Raw genomic sequence first — 22,442 nt, 5'->3', positions numbered from 1 at the left:
TCCTCACTCATTGTGCAAAAAGTGCAACTTTTTTTGTTCAACAAAATGAGCAGAACTGCTTTCAGAAATGAGAAATAAATCCACACAATGAGAAACAGACTAAACATAATGAGAAAAACTGACGCGCAGAAAAACTTCTTAATGCGCTCTTTAAATGAGCAACTTTCGGTTTTGCTCCCGGTCCTCTCGGTAGCTACAGCAGTAAACCTGGAAACAAAACAACCGGTGCGCGTACAGCAGCTATAGACTCAGAGGCGTCAAGACAATCAAAACACGTTATATTTTGAATCTTAGCGGAGAATTGCCTTTGTTTATAATAGGACTTTCCTGTTGGTACGCGACAAGAAGCATATGTATGGGAATTCAAATGTTGCCATATCTAAATTACATTTTTCGCACTGTTGCCGTTGTGACATGCCTAACCATATGATGCAGTTGCGTTCACGGGCAGCCAAACTCAACTGAATATACTAAATGTAAGAATCATGATTCAACTGCATTAATGGATTAATATTTTTCTGATGGCAATGACCGCTACTGACAATCGTCGTTTTTTCTCAACGCACTACCCATGTTAAAACTACCCGTAGTTGTCATACGTCAGCGCATCGCATCAACGTATTCAAAGTGTATTAACATTCTCCTCAATGAGTAACGCAGTGTGCGGTTGCTCATACAGCTGCGTTCAGCAAGAAAGAGCAAAGTTAAAATGAAACGGAGCAGAATAAATCGCGTTGAAGACTGAGCACAGTTTGAATTTTTCTCTTCTCTTTTTTGACGTAGGACTACGTCTTACGGCAAGTTTTGAGATAGGGTGTCATTTCAAAAAATCGAAAAATGCGAGCGTCACGAAAAATGAAAGGTTTTGAGCGCTAATAGCGCAGCAGTTTTCCGATCGATTTTCAATATTCTTACACCAATCGATCGGAAAATCTTCTAAGAATTGACCCAAATGAAGAAAAGTATGGATTCTTGATGTTGAACTATTGAAAAATTGAAAATAATGAACCTATGTTTTACCAGAATTCTCGCTCCGTGATTGGTTGGAAGATTCTTTACGATGATCTAAACCTATACCAATTTGATATCTGTGCTTGGGAAGTAAGCCAAAACAAGTGACCAAGCTTCTTCATTTCAACAAGATTTCTTAACACCGCGGTTCAACCTAGAGCATTTTGATGTCCTTGTTTGGGAAATACGCCAGAGAGAGTAACAAAGCCCCCTTGTGCCAACAGATTTCTTACGAACGCGATTAAACCTAGTCAAATTTGATGTCTGTGTTAGGGAAGTGCGCCAGAAAAAATAACACAAGTTCGTTGTCCCAAAAGATCGCAAATTCTTTACTGCGAGACGATTAAACCTAGGCGAACTTGATATCTGTGTGGGAAAAATGTGCTACTGCTGTACTGTTCTGTTATAATACGACTCTGTATGAATACGCATGCTTGCCGTTTCATTAGAAGTGTAGTGAAAAGATGTGCTGTTGATAAAATAGGATTGAATTGGTAAAATCCCTTCAACGTGGGGAACCACGAATAAAAACAATCTTTTGAGAATTGAACGTATGCAATGTTACTACTTTGATAAATGTTACATACAACGCATGTAGCATGTATATATGTTGCCTATAGCTTGTATACATGAAGAATCGAATAATTACAAGCATGAATACATGCCACTATCACTACAAAGAGACTTACGTAGTCCTGCGTCACCTATATATGCGGTCGTGTCTTGTACACAACCCCTCTGATTTTTTCTTCTGAGGAGGAACCATCCCTGCAGGAGGGATTGAGGCTGGAGACTCGAGTAGGGTTTTGGTGGATCTGGATCCTCAGGCCCCAGTAGGGGGGTCGGGATACCAAACCCCCACTCCCTGAGATGTCTTCTCATGTGTCTGATAGCAGATTTCCCTACTCGTTAAATTTTTGACGTAGGACTACGTCTTTGTTTACTATCTGGGACTGGGTAGCACTTTGTGAAAACGAAAATACAAGTGTAACGTTGGAATGAAAGATTTCAAATACTAATAACTACTAAACTACTGAATGAAACTGAACAATTTATATGTCATTGGAAAGATAAAATGATCAGCGATTTTATGGAGGGGGCGAGAGAGTAATTTTAGGGATGGCGAAAGGGGGGGGGGCTCCTATACAAATGAAACAGAAATTTCCTCAAAACTCGAGAACTAAGCAAGCAAATGGAACCAAATTCGGCATGTGGGGGTTTTAGAAGGCAGGTTTGTTTTCCCAGAGTGTACTGACACCCTTTCCTCTTCTAAGAGGGGGGCTCCCATACAAATGAAATACAAGTTTCCTCATAACTCTAGAACCAATCAAGCAAATAGAACCAAATTTGGCACGTGAGGGTTTTTGAAGGCAGGAATTTTTTCTATGGTGATTTAGGACCCTTGCTTTCTTTAAGAAGCGGGGATTTCATACAAATGAAATACAAATTTTCTCATAACTCGAGAACTAGTCAAGTAAATGGTACCAAATTTGGCATGTGGGGGTTTTCGGGGGTTTTTGCAATGAACGTGCTTTGGCTTTAATGTTATTTGTAATTGTAACCAATAGCCCTTTTCGTTAAAGTAAGATTAGTGACATATGTCAAGCTCCACATAATCATATTTAATGCAATATTCTGTTGGCTGGTCATTCATTACTATTTTTTCAACTTTTATGATGTACACCAGTGATTTTTAAAAGAAATCTGTATGTTTCAATGGTTGCGGGCATTGTATTTATGAACCCCCGTCCACGTATTTTCAAAGCCACCATTGCGTTCAATGAAGAATTGAATCTGGATATTTCGCAATGGCACTCACAGATTCTTATAATATATACATACGCCAGAAATGCAGTTTACATTAGTCTTTGATGATCTGATATAGTCCTACGTCACCCTTCCGTACAACCCTTAAGGTTGTATACCTTGTAGTTTTTAAAAAAAAATGGCTGATGTGTGTGAGACGCAGAAGAAACCAAGAACCACGCTAATAATTTTCGCCTGGGAGCCGCGCTGCATTTTCTGCAATAGCAAATTCATAAAATGTCGACCAACATTCGAAAAGGGCGGATAAGCCAACTGTCAAACAGAACGAGTGAGAGTTCATTTTCCTATGCTGTTCCAGCAAAAAATAACTCTTGCTCGGTCCGTTTGACGTTTGGCTTATTCACCCTTTTCTAATATTGGTCGACAATGGATCATTGTAGGTAGCTTTTGCTCATGCTTACCGATAGATGGACACTAAAGCCCCACGTGGCATATTTAGAGTAAACTTTAAGGCTGATACAGATTACACGTCATAATTTCTTGCCGTTCCGTTGTTGTAGACGGTTGAGCCGGTGTTTTTAGGTGGACCAATCAGATTGCAAGGCAATCAGTTTGACAGACGTTCGTCGAGTGTGTTTGACAGAACATGTCTATGCTGAAGCCATCTGTGAAATTTTTTAGCTTTTCCAATGATCCATTAATCTGGCTCAGGTCAATTAGCACCTTAATTAGCACTCAGTTTTAATAGACTAATCTCAAGTTTTTAGTCTTGACCTTGTCTGCTTGGTTCGACTCATGCACCTTCCAGCATTGGACAAAAGGTAGGAGTCAAAATGACTACTTGTCAAGCATAGCTACCAATACCCCCCCCCCCTTTCTTTTCCGCTCTTCCCCTCCTTCACCAAAAAATTTTCATTTCTTTCCCCTACCGTCCCATCATCAATAGAGGTTTTCCGTCAAAAATTTTTTTTTCACTAAATGTTCGGTTTTGACTCTTAGAAATGATACCCATATAAAACTTTCTTTATTAAAGCCTCTAACTACTGTAAAAATGAAAAACTAAAATACGTATATTTCAACCGGTCACTTCTCGGATGTCTTACATGCCTTTTTGTACCAGTGTCCTCTATTTTCACCACTTCGAAACCATTTGTGCCACTCTTTACTCCTGTGGCAAGCAACAAACGAAATGAAAAAGAAGGTAATCGTTAGCTTTTCATTCGTTTTATCCTTTTCACTCTACCGCTGATACACATATGTCAAAAACTGTTATGCAATGCTGCCAGAAAATCTGAAAATTTTGATAAACAGTGCAGCCGAAACGAATTTTTTAAAACTCAACATTCGTGATTTGGTGAAAAGAAACTCAACATTCTTGCAATTTGCATTGTTTAAAAAATCGTAGTAAATTCTAGAGTCAACGAAAAACCCGATTTAATCCACCTAGTGGTGAAAGGAACCTTTGTTATACGGTCTTACTTGCTATTTGAGATAGAAATCGACACGTCTTCGGAACATAATTCATCTATTGGTTATCGTTGCGTAGTGCGTTGGTTTACATAAAATTTTTGAAAATTGAAAAAGTTTACAAAATTTGAACAAAATAGGAACACTTTTAAATTTTGATAGATCCTTTTTTCATGAAATTGCTGAGTAAGGATAAGTAAGTTGTTATTAATCTGAGTAAGTGCAAATAAAAGTAAGTTGTAAGAGGAAATCTTATCCTTTAGCATATACATTGTCTAGCAAAGGTCTAGTTTATAGGTTTTTGAACTATGCATAGTTTCCTGTAATGCCATTCTATTTGAATCACATCAATAGAGTTTTCTTGAATAATTTTCATCAATTTTTATTAACTCACGCTGTTGTATTTTATACAACACGTGTAGGTTTTTCAACGCCATATTGTTATAAAGTTACAAATCGTTATTTAACTAACGTATATTCTTCAACAAACTTATTGTGAGCAAAATATCATAATTATTCAATGCATTAATAATTTAAATTGTTGGGAAAATTTATGGAGCAAAACTATCAGCAAATGTAAAATGTTTAAAATGTATCCGTCTGCTGGTAGTCGAGTAATTCGGAGTCAAAATTAGGGTATTCTTTATAATCAAAGTTCTACAGTTCCTAAACAAGCAAACATACAGGTATACTATTTTCAGCAAAGTTGTGTATTTTTACTATTTGTACAATTTTGTAGTACATGAAAAAGTCATACAACAATTACAAAAAGAGCAAAAATAGAAAAACTGATTTTACAAATTCATATACAATAAATAAGATATTTCTATCTTCGCTGCAGAGATAGAAGGTTACTGTCTTCAGCAAAATTTCTTGTAATATTGCGCTCTTCACACTCAATTGGACTGCACAGTTATTAAGTGCAACCTTCAAAACTGTGATGAAAAGTGTGCTACTGATAATATCGCTAGTAATCTTATATCGATAATACCATCAAACTTTATCGTCATGGAAGAATATCGAAAATTGGAGGGTTTAAAGTGAAATCTTCTTCTTGATTTGTTATTATTTTAACATTTTTGTTCTATTTCTTACGTATTGTTGCTTATATTGCCATATTATCGTTATTAATTATTAACGATAATAAAACTTTATCAATAATCGTTATAGATTTTGACCGACATTTCCCATCATTACAACTCTCCCATCTGAGCTGACATTTGATTTAGCAGTGGCGCCAGTACCAGTTGTAGGGAAAGCAAATAGTATTTAATTTTTCATTTATTTCATATATGCTGCATATTTATTCAAGTTATGAATTATGCGTGGAATTATGTATTTAGAAACTATTTTTATATTATTCTTTGCGTCGATAACAACTCTACGTAAGCATTAGAATTTAAATAGAAATCAACCAAGATTCATCGTTTTTTCCCACGAAATTTTGGCAACTTTTCTCACCTACAAAATGTGTGACTGGACAAGTGTGTTCAAAATCCAACTTTCAATGCAAAGAGCAATAATATGCTCTATAACTTTGCAGAACACATCAATGTGTTATATTGACACTGAAAAAAAATACTTTATTTATTTCACTTTTAGGGGGATTAATAAAAATTTAAATTCCACCAGACGATAGAGCTTTCAATTTCAAGAAACTCTTCCAAAAGTTCGATAAACCTAAAACCAAGTTTTCCCAGTCAAAACTCTAGCGCATACGTTTTCTTTGGTTTGGGGCTATTTTGCGCGCGAGTAACTGTGTTACAAAAGTTGGCGCGAGTGTTCGACGGTTAATATATTTTAACCGGTAAAACCAATTCTTATGAAATTTTGCATATATATTCGTAGTGTCAAAACCTCTCGTTTGATATTAAAATAATTGAAATTAGATAAATTATCTTGGTTAAAATCATTATAAATTATTGTTAATTTTGGTGTAGTGTATACGGTTGCTCATAACTTTCAAATTAAACGTCCAATCAAAAAACCATTCAATAGTGATCTATTAGGATATATTATCTTTCGAATGAGACTAATAGCGCATAAATCGGTTTGGCCATCTCTAAGAAACAGGCGATAATTATTACCTTGTCAAAACAGGTTTCTTAAGGCTAACTTTTAAACTACTTATTTGTTTTCAATTAAAAATTCCTGAACAATTTACCTTTAATAAGGGCTTTCATTTGAAACTAAGATCGATGAAATCTGTTATGTAGTTTCGAAGAAACCCGTGTCACGTATTTTTCACATTTTTGCTTATAACTTTTAAACGAAACGTCGTATCACGAAGCAACTCAATAGTGATCTACTAGACAATAACAGCTTTCAAACAAAAGTAATAACGAACCATTCGGTTCAGCCATCTCTGAGAAACAGGCGATAGAAAAAATCATTACATACATACACACACACACACACACACACACAGACATTGCTCAAATCGTCGAACCCTATCGATTGGTATATGTGACTTGGCCCTCCGGGCCTCGGATCAATTTCGTGTTTTTCGACCAATTTTTAAACCTTTGTTATAGTATAACAAAGGTAAAAATATATTTTTGCACCATTGTCACTCGTATTGGGAGTACTTTTGAGAAAAAAATAAGAAAAGGAGGGGTATGATCTGACGGAAAACCTCTATTGTAGAACCATCGTTTCAAAAAATATTAATATACTAGGTGGACCCGTCGTGGCTAACCACGATACCAAAACCTTTGAAAATGTAATATGGTTTACAATTAAAAAGCACGTGTTAAAAATTATTAATGAAACAGCTTTAGAATTGGCAGCCTCCTATTAATTGAGCCGTATCTTTTTGCATAAAGGTACTGCAAACAATAAAAATTACAAAAAATTACGTTTCTAACCTGCTTTTTTCATGCAGCATTTTTGGTTTGGAACAGAATGACCTTTCATCTGATACCCATATTATGAAGATTTTACAATATTTCCAGTCATGTGCGGTCATTTTTAGAAAACCGGTAGTCGCCATCTTTAATTTCAAAATGGCGTCAGAACACGATGGAATATCGTGTCCCAGTCGTCATACTATTTCACCAATACCCATTTTATGGGGGTTTTGATATTTACAAATCGCATGGATAGAGACCACTATGTTGCGAAATGTTTTGGGGATTTCAGCTAAATTATACAGTAAAGATTTATATAACGCGGTGGGTGGGTGCTGTACGCCCATCGCGATATCTCAGGTGTCCATTAACCAATAAAGATGGTTTGTAACTGAGAGAGATTCGCGAAGAGGAAAAATTCTAACGTCAAATGCAGCCAGTACGATCTGTCAAATGCAGCCAGTCGTTATCGTTGTCCCAAAATGGAAAAGTATTGTTAATTCTCATAAGTTTTCTGCCGGTGTTTTTGTGAAAAACACATTCGGAATTGAATTAATCTTGTTTGTCTCAATTGTAAATTAACATTTTTGCAAAAACTGAAATGCCCGTGTGACAATTAACACCAAAATATGTTATTATAAAATGCACACTTCACACGTCCAATGAGATGTTCACGCACAAGTTTCATTTATTTGCCCGAAAATGAAAGCAAACGTAATAGGAAGAAGAAGAACAGCCAAAGCATAAGAAAAAGAAGACCGTCTCCGCGACTCTCTCTCAGGTTTGTAATGGTTTGTTCAGTGATTATTCACAAGCTTTAAATTTTTGTGGACCATTCGCCATCAAGCTTGATATATATCCAAGCCCCTGGCAGACAACGATGTTTTCGCCGCCAACATCTCGTGTGTGCGAAAATAAGATCGCATATCAGCACTGCGTTTCACTCAACTGCCAGCAGTCTGATTTGGGCCCGCTGTCAAATTTTGAGCCCCGGACATGCTGTCGCTGACGTTTACTGCAGTTCGATATAGAGATGTCGATGGGCTGTATACAGTGGACCCCCGCTCGTTTGAACGATTCCTCATGCAAACTAACGGGGTTAGTTTTTAATTTGAACAACTGGCAACTCTAAATATGCTGGAACTTGTGTGAACTGGTCGCCCTACTCTTTGTTATTGTTTTGGTGGTTTGATTCAGTTGGAAGTTGGAAGCAGCGAATATTTCATTCTCCGATCGGATTTCTATCATAATCGTTGGGAAAACGCAATGTGAAACAGATTAAACACGCTAGATCAGTACAAACAAATCGCGTTTATGCGCATTGTCTGCATAAGCAAATGATGTCATGTTAAGCATGACGTTTGAACCATTTTTAATTTGCACGTCGTGCAAACCAACGGGGTGCAAATTAAAAAGTGTTCAGATTAAAAACGGTCAAACGAACGGGGGTCCACGGTATATCGCATCAAGCAGTTACACTCAAAAAAATCGCCACGTCAAGTTTACGTGAAAACATAGGTAATTCTCATCCATCACACTTTTCATGTAACATTCACGTGAATTATTGGTAACTCGCACTCATACTAACCAGTTTACGTGCGATCCCGGTAAATTTTATCAACTTTCCCATTAACTAGTGCATGAAGTTCATGTAAGTTGCTGTACAGAAGTTTACATGATTTTTCACGTGGATGCGACGTGTCGGTTTTTTTGAGGTAGCGAATCAAGTGTCGCGTCAGCAGCTATAAAAGAGAGCGACTGGGCACGTTTGAGTAGAAAGATTTTGACTGCCGATCGAAGAACAGCAAGATAAAAGCCTGCATCCATCGCAGCACCTAGCCGTTTAAAGTGTAATTTCTAATCAGCGATTGTCATCACTTACATCTCGAAGATTAAAAGCCTGCAACCGGCGAGTCGCAGCACAAAGCCTGTAAGTGTAACACCAAATCAGCGATTTTCATTTTCATAAATATTATCACCGTAGTAAAACGGTGTCGTCAAAGTGTCAGAGAAACTTTCGTTAATACGCACGTGCAGGGCAGTAGACCGGTGCGTCCTGTGTGGAATTTGTTAAGATAAGTTTGCGAAATTGTTCCTGAACAAAAGTCTCAAGTACCCGGTCGTTTCGAATCAACGACAGCCGGCGAGCAAGCTGGACATCCTCGTAAGAAAACGAAATTTTGCAATCCGTAAGGATTTGGCGCTTAAGTCAAATTTTTAGTAAAGGGTTTTGTTCGCGATCATTTTCTGCTTTCTTTTCGATTCAATATTGCTACCACCGGGAGATCGGTACAACATGTAAAAAGTTGCATAAATAACAATTCAGTTTCACAATACAATTATTGCGTACTACTGGCACTTGAAATATAACGTTTAAGTACGTCATTGATCACTAAACAAAAGTAATGATATTTTCGATACAAGGGTGATATTTTTCGAAACCTTTCGAACCAACACGACCCGCGAACACAACGCATATTCGCAGTGAGTCAGGTAACACAGTGCCTGACTCACTGCGAATATGCGCTGTGTTCGCGGGATCGTGTTGGTTCGAAAGGTTTCGAAAAATATCGCCCTTGTATCGAAAATATCATTAATTTTGATCACTAAAAATAACGTACTTAAACGTTATATCACAGATCTCTGTGGTTATATTTCAAGTGCCAGTAGTACGCGATAATTGTATTGTGAAACTGAATTGTTATTTATGCAACTTTTTACATGTTAAGGCAATAACAAAAGCACACCTTATATAAAATCGTTCGTTATCGATATTAGCTGCATATGCGTTATAAATGAATGAAACGCAGTTAAGTTTTATTTCAATAACACGTATATTCGCAGTGAGTCAGGTAAAACAGTAGATCAAAAGTAACTTTTTCCAAAGGCGCGTAGTTATCATTGCTGTTGGAAACCCCTTGCTCTATGCTACTGATTCTATCACTCAAAAAAATCGACACGTCGCATCCACGTGAAAAATCATGTAAACTTCTGTACAGCAACTTACATGAACTTCATGCACTACCCAAGTAACCAAGAGTTCGAATAATAGTGTCTAACAAGAGTTAAACAGCTTTATGTATATTAATCTATAACTTGCTAAGCAGCGTCACTTTTAAGTAATTAACCGAACGTTCAAGCTGTCTTGGGTTCACTGCACAGAACGCTAAGCAGCTTCGAAATAAACTGTCAAAAACTAAGAAAAAACAAATTTAGCGGCACTTCTATATGTTCTATTTTTATACTTCTACCTAATTTCTATATTCGTTGCATTTGCCTGCTGTTGGGTTTGAACCCGGGTGTTCCGCGTTGTAAACCTATCCCGATCCACTGCGTCACCTTTGTCGTATACAAGCGATGTGAATTTTGCCAATGAGTTGTTCTTAAGTAAAAGTTCGTTTTAGAACTTGCAGCAGCTTTATGCAGCGCGAGTTAATTATAGAACATAAAGTTTGGAACCAGGCAATCAACTATAGTAGTGAGGTACCGACAACATATGCTACACAACACAACACAATAATGAAGAGCATTGCATTCTAATTTATAGTTGTAATTAGAAATGTGCGAGCATTAAATTTATTCAAGTGAAATAAAAATAATTAATCTCAAATAGTTTTAGGTTCTGCTGGTTTGATCACCAAAAATATAAACAAAAAAGCAGCACGCAGAACTTGTTAGCAACTAAAGTTACTTCAAAACTTCATGTAGTATCCTAATAGCTTTGAAGTATCTATGAAGTACTTACAGCACTTCTTAAAGCATTTAGTTCCACGTATACTTGATATACACTACTAATCAGCAAGAAAGTTCCAGGGACCTTAATCTGAACTAATTATGAACTTTCGAGTTCGCGTGTCAAGTAATATTCGAACTTTTGGTTGCTTGGGTAGTTAATGGGAAAGTTGATAAAATTTACCGGGATCGCACGTAAACTGGTTAGTATGAGTGCGAGTTACCAATAATTCACGTGAATGTTACATGAAAAGTGTGATGGATGAGAATTACCTGTTTTCACGTAAACTTGACGTGGCGATTTTTTTGAGTGTATGTCATCAAATTTACCTAATTATGACTTCAGCGCTGGTACTCAGAAGTAGGTAATTTGCCTTTACCTAAAATCGGGGTCGATTGGTGCAGCGCCACTTTCAACAGTTCAAGCTCATGGAAAGCTCGTACTATATAGTATCGTATACCTACGGAACTAAATATGACTTCTATGGCAACACTGTCAGTCATAATCTACCTAAGGAAGCTTAAATGAGTATAGAGCTTTTGTCCGGGCAACACCATCGTCAGTTGATAGAAGAAAGTCGAATTGAACGGATCGCAGTAGCGAGGAAGTGATTGTGAGGGCTCCCTCGTCCAGTTGAGAAAAGAAAAGATTGGAATAGTCCGTGAGTGTCAAAGTGAAAATTATAGATTTGGGAGTATTTTGGAAAGTTTTGCTCGTTGTTGGTATGGTAATCGGTTTTAATACCTAGAGGAGTCACGTGAAGAGAAAATCTTAATCTTAAGTGTAGTTTTTTATCATCTCAACTAGTGGCGAAAACAGTAAATCTAGAATTTCTGATTGTGTTAATATTGAATGTGATTGCAAGAACAAGAAAAAATATGGTCTACGTAATTTGATGTTCAAATTAAAGAAAAAATATAAAACATCTATGTCGAGTGCGACAGCCTAGTTGAAAAGGCAAACACTCAGTAGTTCGTAAAAGGTCGATCCAAAGTAGATTCCTTTGTTCGCAATAATTCAAAAGGTAACCGCAGATATGCTCGATTGAATTGAACTTTTTTAGATCATTTTTAAAATACAGAAAAAACAAAAGCTACATGTTTCGAGAAAAATTGTAATAATTCCGACGCCATCTTGTTTCATTTACGTCACCACACCGCAGCTAATTTCAAACCCACCAGGGTTCGTAAAACTACACTGTCTGTAGCATTTGTTACCCCCTCTGAGTTCAAAACATGAGAGCTCACGGACACATACACTAGACTTACTTCATTGATGCTTACTTCTACGCTGTTGTACAATGTACCATTTTAATAAAACTGGTTTTTGCGTATTTATTTTTTTCAGAGCGCGACATCGGCCTCACCAACACCTATACACTTGCTACGGGTTTGGAAAGTGTTTCCTACAGATTTTGCATCACGTAAAGTAGTGCTGTGGAAGCAGCGTGCAAACTGACGGAGAAAAAGCCTGGTGTCACCGAGCTGTTAACGCACACAAGCCTCATTCACACATGCAACGTATGTGCGGTTTAGTGTAGTGACTTGAACAAAGAAGCGCACCTTTGCGCTGATAGCGAACAAAGTTTGGTTCTAGTAAATCTGCAGCCTGCAGTGCTCAAGGGAGATATTTCTTCTGATTCCGTACAATTTCTGTGATAGCGTTTCCCTCACTCAATGTGAGAAGCCTCTTGGAAGTATCTACGAAAGGTTGAATATCTCTCCCCTGATGCCAACAGAGAGGAGCAGTTAAGAAAAGCAAAAAAAAAACATTTGGAAAAGTTTCTACTAGTGTTTGCCAAAAAAGAAATAAACAAGTGAAGCACTTATCGGACAAAACGAGTGTTGACGTGCATAGCGTACATCATCAGTGAAGAAAAGTGAAACAAAATTGTGTATCTGCATTCGATTATGTTGTGTACCCTGCATTTTCTTTTGGTACTGAGATATTTTTATAAAAAAACAATATCAAAACGAGAAAAATTACACTAAAAGAAAAATAATCATAAACTGAAGCAGTATAATTGATGATACAAAGTACATATAGTTTATATTTAATGAATAATAATAAAGTGTGATAATAGTTTTAAAAGGTAAATCGTACCCGAAACAATTGACTGAAACAATTACTGTAGTGAGTGGAAACGTGAAAAGCAAAAATAAGTCCAAGATGACGAACTCGCACAACAGAAGTGGTAAGCATGGCAGTCAAGCGGAACGGTATTTCAACAATCACAGTCCCCAGCAATGCGGCGGTAGTAGTGGTAAGCGAAACAACTCCACTAGTAATAATAGTGGTGGTAACGGGGGCCGGGGACAAAAGTCACCGAGCTCAACTTACTTTAGGAGTATCTCAACATCGAACGCAATTCCGATAATAAAATCGTCTTCACCAGTTAGTAGCAAAGGAAGCAATTGCTACGTCTCCAATTCACCTAGTGGACGTCCTCATAGCTTCAATATCAATACCAGCTATCAACGTTCAAGTCCCGGCGGTGGTAACTTTAACAACCATGTTGGATCGTTACCCGGTTCGCCACCCAACTTTTCCCATTTTGCTGGCAGTAAATGCTATGATGCCCCAGCGCCCACCGCTTTGCCGAAACCACCAGTACACTGGACTTCGTCCGTTTCATCAATTACTACGGCAGCTTTAAATACTTCAGCAAGTTCTACTAGCAAGCCTATATCAGTGTCTGGCGTCGCTAAAAATACCAATTGCAAGTCATCAATAGTTCTCTCACCGTCGTCATCGGCATCCAGGGTTAAAGTAAGGTCAGTGAAACCAGCAATGTCATGTGCTGCTGCTGCGGCTAAAGCCAACCGAAACGCCGATTTTTCGAACAACCTCAAAATGATCCTGAACGTCCAAGCATAACCAGGAAGTGCATCCAAAGATGAACCTACTAAGCCTACTGGTTCAGTGCTGCCATGATCGCTCTACCGAAAACCACCATCGCCAAATCATATTGCTTTGAAAATAACACTGGTAATTTCCGCTAAATCAGATACATCATTACGAGATAAAAACAACCAATTGAATCCACCAACTAAGATTATTTGTACCCACTATCAATATAACCATTTTGGAGGCATCATCTGCGAGCTACAACGATCAGAAGCAGCCAATGAGACAAAACGACTAATGTGAGTGATGTATTAAAGTGCTTGTCAATTCTAGTTATGTATCATCGTTTTTTATATTTTTTTTTATTTTAATGTGAGGCACGACAATTCTGGTCAATTAAGTCGGCCATTACGAATGAGTATCCTAAATTTATTGTTTACTTTAGTGTCTCATCTTCTGACATTTTTACAGAAGTTCGCAAACAAATTTGATTTACTACTTGCAATATAAATAGTATTCCTTCGGATGCATCGTACTATACAAAGGTCTATTTGAAAATTCATGTCAGTTTAGAGTATATTGGTCAACTGCTGTGAAAAAGTCACAATATGAGATAGTTCAAATTGTTACATTTGTAGGATACATGCAAGCAAAATATAGTCATATTCATTGTTTTCAATTTTTTATTTGTATGCACACTATTACGTGTGTTGCGAGCGACACCTCACGAAGTATATATATAGAATTGAGGTTCGATCAATGAAGAGGCGATGATTGAAACAATTGCGTATAGGTACGATACAGTAAAGACCAAAACAAGTACGTAGTGACACTTCCAGCTAATGCGCAAATAGACGTCCTTTCCAACAACCCTATTTAGACTAGTCACGACAGATAACCTTTAGACTATTGAATTTCATCTGAGTCTATTTTGGAAAATTTTCATCATTAATCTAATTAGAAGCAAACCCGAACCCCAAAATCCACTCTCTAATTGCGCATCAGCTAAAGAGTTCAACGACAAGTCAATCTAGCGTGCTTTAGAAAAGCTGCGCATGAGACAGTAGTATAAAGATACATGAGAAATAAAACAAATACAGTACAAAATCGAACTATTAAATGTATGTTTTACAATATTAACAAGCAAAGCAAATCAAACACCGACGAATAAACACAAGAAAATGGTGTGTGAAATCAACACACATACAAGACGTTAAGATGGAGGAGTTGTTGCAAATAGCTATTGGCTAGCAAAAAATGTAGGAGCAGAAGCTCGTGTGTGTGTGACAATATTGTAGCAAAAACGAGAATCGAAAGACTTATCACTACTGATAACGAAAAACATTCAAAACAACACATTGGACGCATACGATGAGGGTCATGAAAGTTGTTCAACAAGCATTGCTAATGTGGGCAAGCTTTCACGTTTACTCGGCCGAAGCTGGACTCCGATGTTAGAAGCGAGTTAGTTTACGGATAAACCAATATGGGCCATCTCTCAGGGGGCGGAGTTTAAAAACTTTGCCGACCAACAAAAATGATTTCCCCACTTCAGTTTAAAAAAATCAATTTTTCAATATTTGCATTTAAAGAATTCTGCGCTTGTTTTGGAAAATTAAAAAATTAGGTCTCTTGTAAATAGCAAAGTTTTAAAATTACAACCCGTAAATATTTGTAGGAGAGAGTGTGCCTTCTAGTATTTTTACAAACGGGGAGAGTAGACGATACCCTGCATCATCACAATATTATTTGTAACTCCGCCCTGAAAAAATATTTGCTGTAAGATACAATATGATGTTTGCGAAGCCTTTGAAATATCTACGAAACGTCGCAAACTATCATCTTGCGTCGCATAGCAGAAAGGTAAAGCTTTCGGTATTTTTTTATTTTTCTATTGCAATCGCAAACCCTTTGGTGCACAAATAATATCTAGACCGTCATGTCGAAAGATTGTTAGGAATTGATTCTAAATTGCAGCAAAAAAAAACATTTTAGCCCAGTGCAATAATGCTGATTCGAAATTAAATAAGTAAAATTGGTAGTTTCACTGTTTGCAAAGCACACTAAATTACACAGTCAAATCTATCTTAATCTAAAGTTGCAAAATACAAATAACAATATCAACAGTCAACATTATTTTTGCATCGAAAATTGTACGAAGACATCTTAACATATTTGCAATCTAGGTTTTATGTTTAACTATAAAGTAATATTTTCAAACACAACATTGCTGCAAATACTTATTTGATCTCATTTACCCTATCCTTTTATGCTATAAATCAGTTGGAAAATGCTTTTAACAGGCTCAAGCTAACAGTCGGTTGACAGACATTTTATGCTACGAAAAAAAACTCATGCATAAAAGTGCAATTTGGTACATTTAGAATAGAATGACTGCGTAAAGCTTTGAGAATACTCGAATAAAACGGTATTATGGTTAGATATACTTGCATTGAATGCAGTTTTAATGTTTTGCATCGAAACATCGTTCGTGTCAAGTTTCTAAAGAACCGTATTAGAATTTTACCAGTTCGGATTCATCCATTTTGTTCTCGATATTTTGTATACTCTACAATATAGCTGCGCATATCAGACAAATGTCTCTAAATTGGACTTTGACTGCTCGTTGAAATGTTAGCTTATTGTTGAAAGATTCTAACTGAAATCCTGTAACATTTTTCGATTCTTCTTTGCTATCTTAGTTTCTAATTCTTGAAATAAAAGTTATCTAAATTGGTGAACCATCGTGGAAAGCATACAGCAAATAAAATGAACTACATGCACATTGTATAGAAATTAAGTAACATTGAAAAGCTCCAGCATATTGAAAGATTAATTAACAAGCGTAAACATTACCAAACTTTAAACATGCAAATCAGCAAGATAGTCACTTTTCATGATCCTATAACACTAAATCATTTTCAATTCACATCAAGACAGAACAAACTTAATCAATAATAGAAATGTACACCGAAATTACAGCTAACTCGGAAACGGCTAGAAAAAGTACTATAGTTTTATTCTGAATATGTAATGTTCAATGTTTATTTGTTGACCGAAACAATAATGAATGAAGAAAAAACCATTCGATACGAAGTATCGTTAATTTATAGTTTTATAAAAATTAAAGTGAACAGTGGACTCCATTGTTCAGATAGACCCGGCATAAAAAATAATTATTCTAATGCTTTCGTTTTTACTTTTTCATTTTCTTTTTATCATTTTAAAGAGACAAAAAAGACGAAACTCGTCATGTGCTTCCTTTTTTTAATGTTATTTGCAATAAAAATACATGATTTTTCAAGACTGCTTCTTTGACACAGCTTTTTCATAAAACTATTCAAATGGTTAGCTTCTTCGAGCATGGTTAATTGCCTAAGCATGTTTTGTCTTGAGTAAGTTAGGGAAGAAGTCAAAAAAATTTCGCATTGGTTTTTTAGCAAATCAAACGTATCGTCTACCAGGCTTACTACGGGCCAATAAAATAAATGTATGTAAACTGGGTACGTTTTCATCTGAGCAGCTTGTTCAGAAAAGAATAAGTCGCATTCGGTATGCTTACTTTTAGCTTACTGTCCCTTTTCTCCAATGTTAGATGAGCGTTTTCTTTTCTTTCTTATTTTTTAAAGCGCATTTATTTTTAAACTCTCGTCCTACGATACTTAAAAAAACATAAAAATTAAAAAATAAAACAAAAAACCGTTATCTGACGTCTGAACAATGGAAACCGCGCAACACTTTGTAATAATTATGAGTTATTTCAAAAAATTGGCAGTATAAAGCATTCAATAACGGCAACAAAACATTCAAAAATATAGACACAACTCTTGAACGGATGTCCAATCTCGAACAGATTTGCAAACGAGAGTATCACCGTATCATGCTTTAAACGAAATTTTAAACATTCATCTGCGATATAAATACAACAGCCAATACTGCTAAGATTTATGTTTTCTCATTTTGACACGAAAAATGGCATGCAGGATAAGTCGAACAAATGAAAACAAAAAGCGAGCCAACAGGAAATAAGAAAGCGTCGGTAATAATACCAAGGGAAATATAGAAGCAACAGCATCCAAACGTTTGTATCGATAATTCCATAAACAAAATGGAAGTCTTGTAAACTCACACGCACATACAATGAATTGCATTTTACTTATTCTTCTGTATATTACAGAAAACTGAAATATCCACTTCAAAACAATGAGAAAGTATGTTGCGCGTGAGTGCTGGTTTGCTTTCTAAAGGTGAAGACTAGAACTGGCTTGACAGACACAAGAGTAATGAGATTGTAATGATAAACAATGGGAGACCTTTAGATGTGTAAGTGTAATAAATATTAGAACTTAAACTATTTAGAGATGTAACGGTAGAAAGGTTGGCAATGTTCTGTGATCCCTATTTCATTTGAAGCTGCTGCTTTTTAGGAGAGATAAAAATCGAAATGAATTTTCGTTTGTTGAAATTGTTGGTTGGATTCACACATGTGAGAATCTTGAGTACTTGTAAAAAGCAGTAACTATTAAAGTGTTTGTTTGGTGAATATGCTTATTTACCAGTAACATTAATGATAAATCCACTAGATTTTTGTAACAAACAGAAAAGTAAAATGAACCAATTCCTTATAACACAAAACGCCATGTACTGTATCAACAATCACAAATTACTGTAGTTTCAGGTTACATCAAAACAATTTTTTTTGAATAAGCAAAAGCAAATCAACCCATTTAGTTTAACGTTCAATTTATTCAGTTAAATTTGATTACTTCACTTACATCCAGCTTAACAAGATTGAATGATGATAATCAGGTAGATTCTGTTTTATTTTTAACTGTAACAAAAGGAAAACATTGTGATTTTTAAAATTTATGAAACGTGTCGCAAATGGAAAAAATCCATTAAAAATATGGAACAAATCAACGTAGAAAAAAAAGAGTCTACTGTCCGAAAAAAATAAAAAAAGCTATGTAAAAATAGACAACAACTCACAAAATCCCTTTTCCACAGTGAGTGGTGCATTTGAACCACTTCATCTCCAATAACGCAAGCAATAATCATCCTAACCTTCCTTGGTTCCTTGTCCTTTCCTATGCTGACCTCGCAAATTCCAATCTCCCTTCTTCCTATCATTCCCTCCGTGAGGTCAGCCCCAAATAAGTTACCGAAGAGTTAAAATGAATTTTCTCACTGACTTAACGTCAATTCTCACTCAAAACCAAACACAGGTAAGATGCTTAAGTAAATATGAATACCCATCAAATACTGTTTCATTTCTGGAATTCAAAAAACGATGTTCCAAAAATTCTAGACGCTCTATTTAATTTTTTCTTCTTGTGGTTCATCATCTACCTACTCTACCGATTAGGTAAATGATGTACCGAATAAGAAAAAAAAACTAAAAAGCGCGTATAAAACTTTAATGTAGTGAAGATCATTTTATGAATTTCCAGAATCTGAAAGAAATGTCCGTCTCATTACACAAGCCTGTGCTACAGTAATCGCTTCAACGTCTTCAACAGGGATGCCACATATAATTCTGTGTTTTTTGTTGGGAAAATCTGGCCATCTGTACAGCGAGGAAAAATATCTGTGCAAAAATCTGTATAATGTAAAACAATGAGAGTGAAAGAGACGGAGAGTCATTTTGCTGACTATTTCCGTCTCTTTCACTCTCATGTAAAAGCTCAAAAATCTGTTTAATCTGTGTAATTGGCGAAAATCTGTATTCTGTGCGTACAGATTCTGTACAGGCGATTTCTTTCAAATATCTGTTAAACACAGAATAATCTGTGCATGTGGCAACCCTGGTCTTCAATAACAAGCGATAATACACCTAACCTTCTTTTGATCCATATCCCTTCCTGTGCTAACCTCGCTAATTCCAATTTTATCTCTCCCCATATGCCCCCATATCCCCATCCTGCAGCGAGGTCAGCCCCAAATTAGTTACCGAAGAGTTAAAATGAATTTTCTCACTGACTTAACGTCAATTCTGGGTCAAAACCAGACAGCTGAATCGCTTATGTAAATATGAACACGGATTACATAATTGTTTCATTTGCAAAATTCAAGAAATGACGTTTCAAAAATTTATTCGCGCATAGTTTTTTTCTTATGATTTATCGTCTACTGAAACAGTCCAGATATGTTTGTATACGTCATTTCCTGAATGCGCAGATTCTGAAAGAAATACCCACATTATTCACCCTTACTCTTGTTTACGGCCATATCCTGCATTCGTATACGAATAGTAGTTTTCGAACGAACTAGAAAGCACTATTCTCGTATTCAAATGAACAAACGAAAGGGACGTTGATTCGAACTAAGACGAGAATAAGGGTGGTTACTGTACCCAAGTTTGTGAAAATGTACTTACAAAATTAAAAACAATAACTTCCACAAAAATGAGCCAATAAACAAATGCTAATAGCTCTTCCCATTCAGAATGAATTTCGTGGGTTCGCATACCATTCGGTTTATAAAAGATGTAGTAATTGTGTAATTTTCATAAAAAGATTGTTTTCCAATCGCTAGATAATGAAAATTTACGAAAACTTTCAAGGCCAAATTTTCCCACACAATTTCCATGCCCATGCCTTGCTTCCAAGCACGGACGACCATTACATACACAAGCGTATGGCTGCTGCTGTTGCTTCAAAAAGAAGGAAAAACTTACGGCACTTGGCTAGCCCCGCCTTTTTGACGTATAAAGGTCGCTGACCCAGTCAGCATTTTCATATCTATAATTTTTTTTCGTTTGTGGACTCATCACTGCGACCAGTATAGTTGATCTATTGGGATCAGGGACCGAAACGGTTACATTTTTTCTATACATTTACCAACATGCAATGCCATGTCAGACTCTAACCAATGCCATCGCTCTGTACTGTTTCTGTATCGACAGTGCCTATCTCTTGCACGTGTCGAGACTAGCCCGAATACGTACATACGGATCTCGCTAATCCGGAAAATTCCGAATTAAAAAGTATTGAACTTGACTTCTTTCAATCGAACACTACCTTCGTTTGGCGTCAGAATGGCACTCTATCTAACTAAATGGAAATGGTACATGGTGCTGCTTCTAACTATACGTTTACGTTGGCTATGGCCATAATATTTTCATTGCTATTCTCAATAGACTGATGTGCTTGCACTTATTTCGACACTAACTAAGAATTTCAGAGTATTTTGTTGACGAAATTGAGCATTACTGAGTATAAAACATAGTTATTGCGTACTTACGACAAATATTTTCAAAAATTTCCGGAGTTGTTTACGTATGGATGTAAACAAAACCACATTTCAAACACACGCTGACGTCAGTTTGACTGTCGGATTATCGAGTCAAAATTCGCTAATCCGGCTATAATTTTGTCGGATTAGCGGGGCGGTACTGTACATGATAGTAAGCAAACATTTTCGTATGTCAGCCGACCACTTATACAAAATGTCGTGTAGAAATGACATGCATTTGTCGCTTTTTGCTTGCAGTTGTAGTTGGAATAGTTTGGAGCAGTGATAAAGAATCAGGTGTATTGGGGATCTTCTTATTTAAAACCGGGTTGTTTGGGGGAAAGCTGTATGTTTGGTTTACGTGCGCAACAGCAAAAGAGAATACAAAAACGTGTCTCCAAGACTGGTGACATTTCCTCCCCGATATCGAAGAGTGTGTAACACGTAGATCAAAAGATGTTTTCATTATTCTTGCATTTATTTTCGGTGCTTGTGTACCAGTCTGGTGCTTGTGTACCAGGCGCAAGACTGGTAGCAAAAAAAAGGTAACTGTCTTCAAATTTTTGTCACCAACCAGGGCATTTTACGTCCCTGACTGTGATATCACCCGAGTGTTTGCTGTATGTCCTGCACTGCGCTTCTTTTTACTATAATCGCTATTGAGTGAGCGATATGCTTACTAAATTTTATGCGTGCTTGTGTGTATTGGGGCTTACCCTTCCTTCAAAAGCTTGATCTACTTTACCCACTTATTCCTCTCTGCCAGTACTATCCCACACTATAGCCGTCCCTGACGAGGGCGTATTCGTTCCTCTGACCAGTACACTTAACTATGGGAGGGACTTTTGCGCTGTCAAGGAGCTTCAGTTGGCAAATATAGAATTCAGCGTGAAGGAAGGGTAAACTAGGGACCTGAGACCCATGCCAAAGTCACTTGACATTGAATGGCTTGATTCTACTAAGATTCGAACCCACTACCACTCGCTTGTTAAAGCAGACTCGGTAACCTTGCGACTACGGAGCCCCTCTAATGTATAATTAGTATTATAACTGATACCTTGTAGTTTTTCCTCATCTTAACCATACAAAGACACAGCAAACTGCTTTTCACAACGACACAACGGCTTACTGGTGGGCAGATGAAATTGCGGAACTCTGCGGAGCGTGCTTTCGTGCGAAGAGAATTATGCAAAGAGCTCGTTCGGACGAAGACAGGGCTGAATGTCGAGTAGCACCTGTTGCTGCACGCGCAGCGCTTAAGGGTGTTATAAATACTAGTAAACGAGCCTGCGTTGAAAGGTTATGTGCTAGTGCCAATGCGAACCTGTGGGGGTGGGGTGATGCCTACAGGGTCATAATGGCAAAGACCAAGGGCAAGATGGCGCCCGTAGAGTGATCACCAGAGATGCTGGAGCGGGTTATCGAGGGTCTCTTTCCTTGCCACGAGCCAAAGCCCTCGCCTCAGGCCACTGAGTCGTCCCACGGCGGATCTCCAGTATCTCAGATCATAGCGTAAGATGGTCGGCTTCCATGCC

At 37.0% G+C, this 22,442-nt stretch overlaps 1 protein-coding gene across 3 annotated transcripts; it reads left to right on the top strand.

Moving 5' to 3' along the window:
* Positions 1 to 11,407: 11,407 nt before the first annotated feature.
* Positions 11,408 to 18,945, top strand: LOC128742680 (probable ATP-dependent RNA helicase ddx17). 3 transcript variants are annotated; one of them, XM_053839117.1, is made up of 2 exons: positions 11,408 to 11,488; positions 12,175 to 18,945. In XM_053839117.1, the coding sequence occupies exon 2, from the start codon at positions 12,997 to 12,999 to the stop codon at positions 13,702 to 13,704; it is 708 nt and encodes a 235-aa protein (XP_053695092.1). In that variant the 5' UTR covers positions 11,408 to 11,488; positions 12,175 to 12,996; the 3' UTR covers positions 13,705 to 18,945. The 3 variants fall into 3 exon arrangements, with proteins under 3 accessions (XP_053695092.1, XP_053695091.1, XP_053695090.1); XM_053839116.1 differs by having other exon boundaries at positions 11,417 to 11,549; XM_053839115.1 differs by having other exon boundaries at positions 11,417 to 11,851.
* Positions 18,946 to 22,442: the final 3,497 nt, after the last annotated feature.

The sequence above is a fragment of the Sabethes cyaneus genome, chromosome 3, assembly GCF_943734655.1.
Source record: "Sabethes cyaneus chromosome 3, idSabCyanKW18_F2, whole genome shotgun sequence".
In the NCBI taxonomy this organism is placed as follows: Eukaryota; Metazoa; Arthropoda; class Insecta; order Diptera; family Culicidae; genus Sabethes; species Sabethes cyaneus.
The sequence above is the reverse complement of the archived record's forward strand: the minus strand, read 5'-3'. Positions and strand labels throughout refer to the sequence as shown.

Coding starts and splice junctions, on each gene's coding strand:
- LOC128742680 (XM_053839117.1), top strand. CDS start 12,997: ATGACGAACTCGCACAACAGAAGTGGTAAGCATGGCAGTCAAGCGGAA.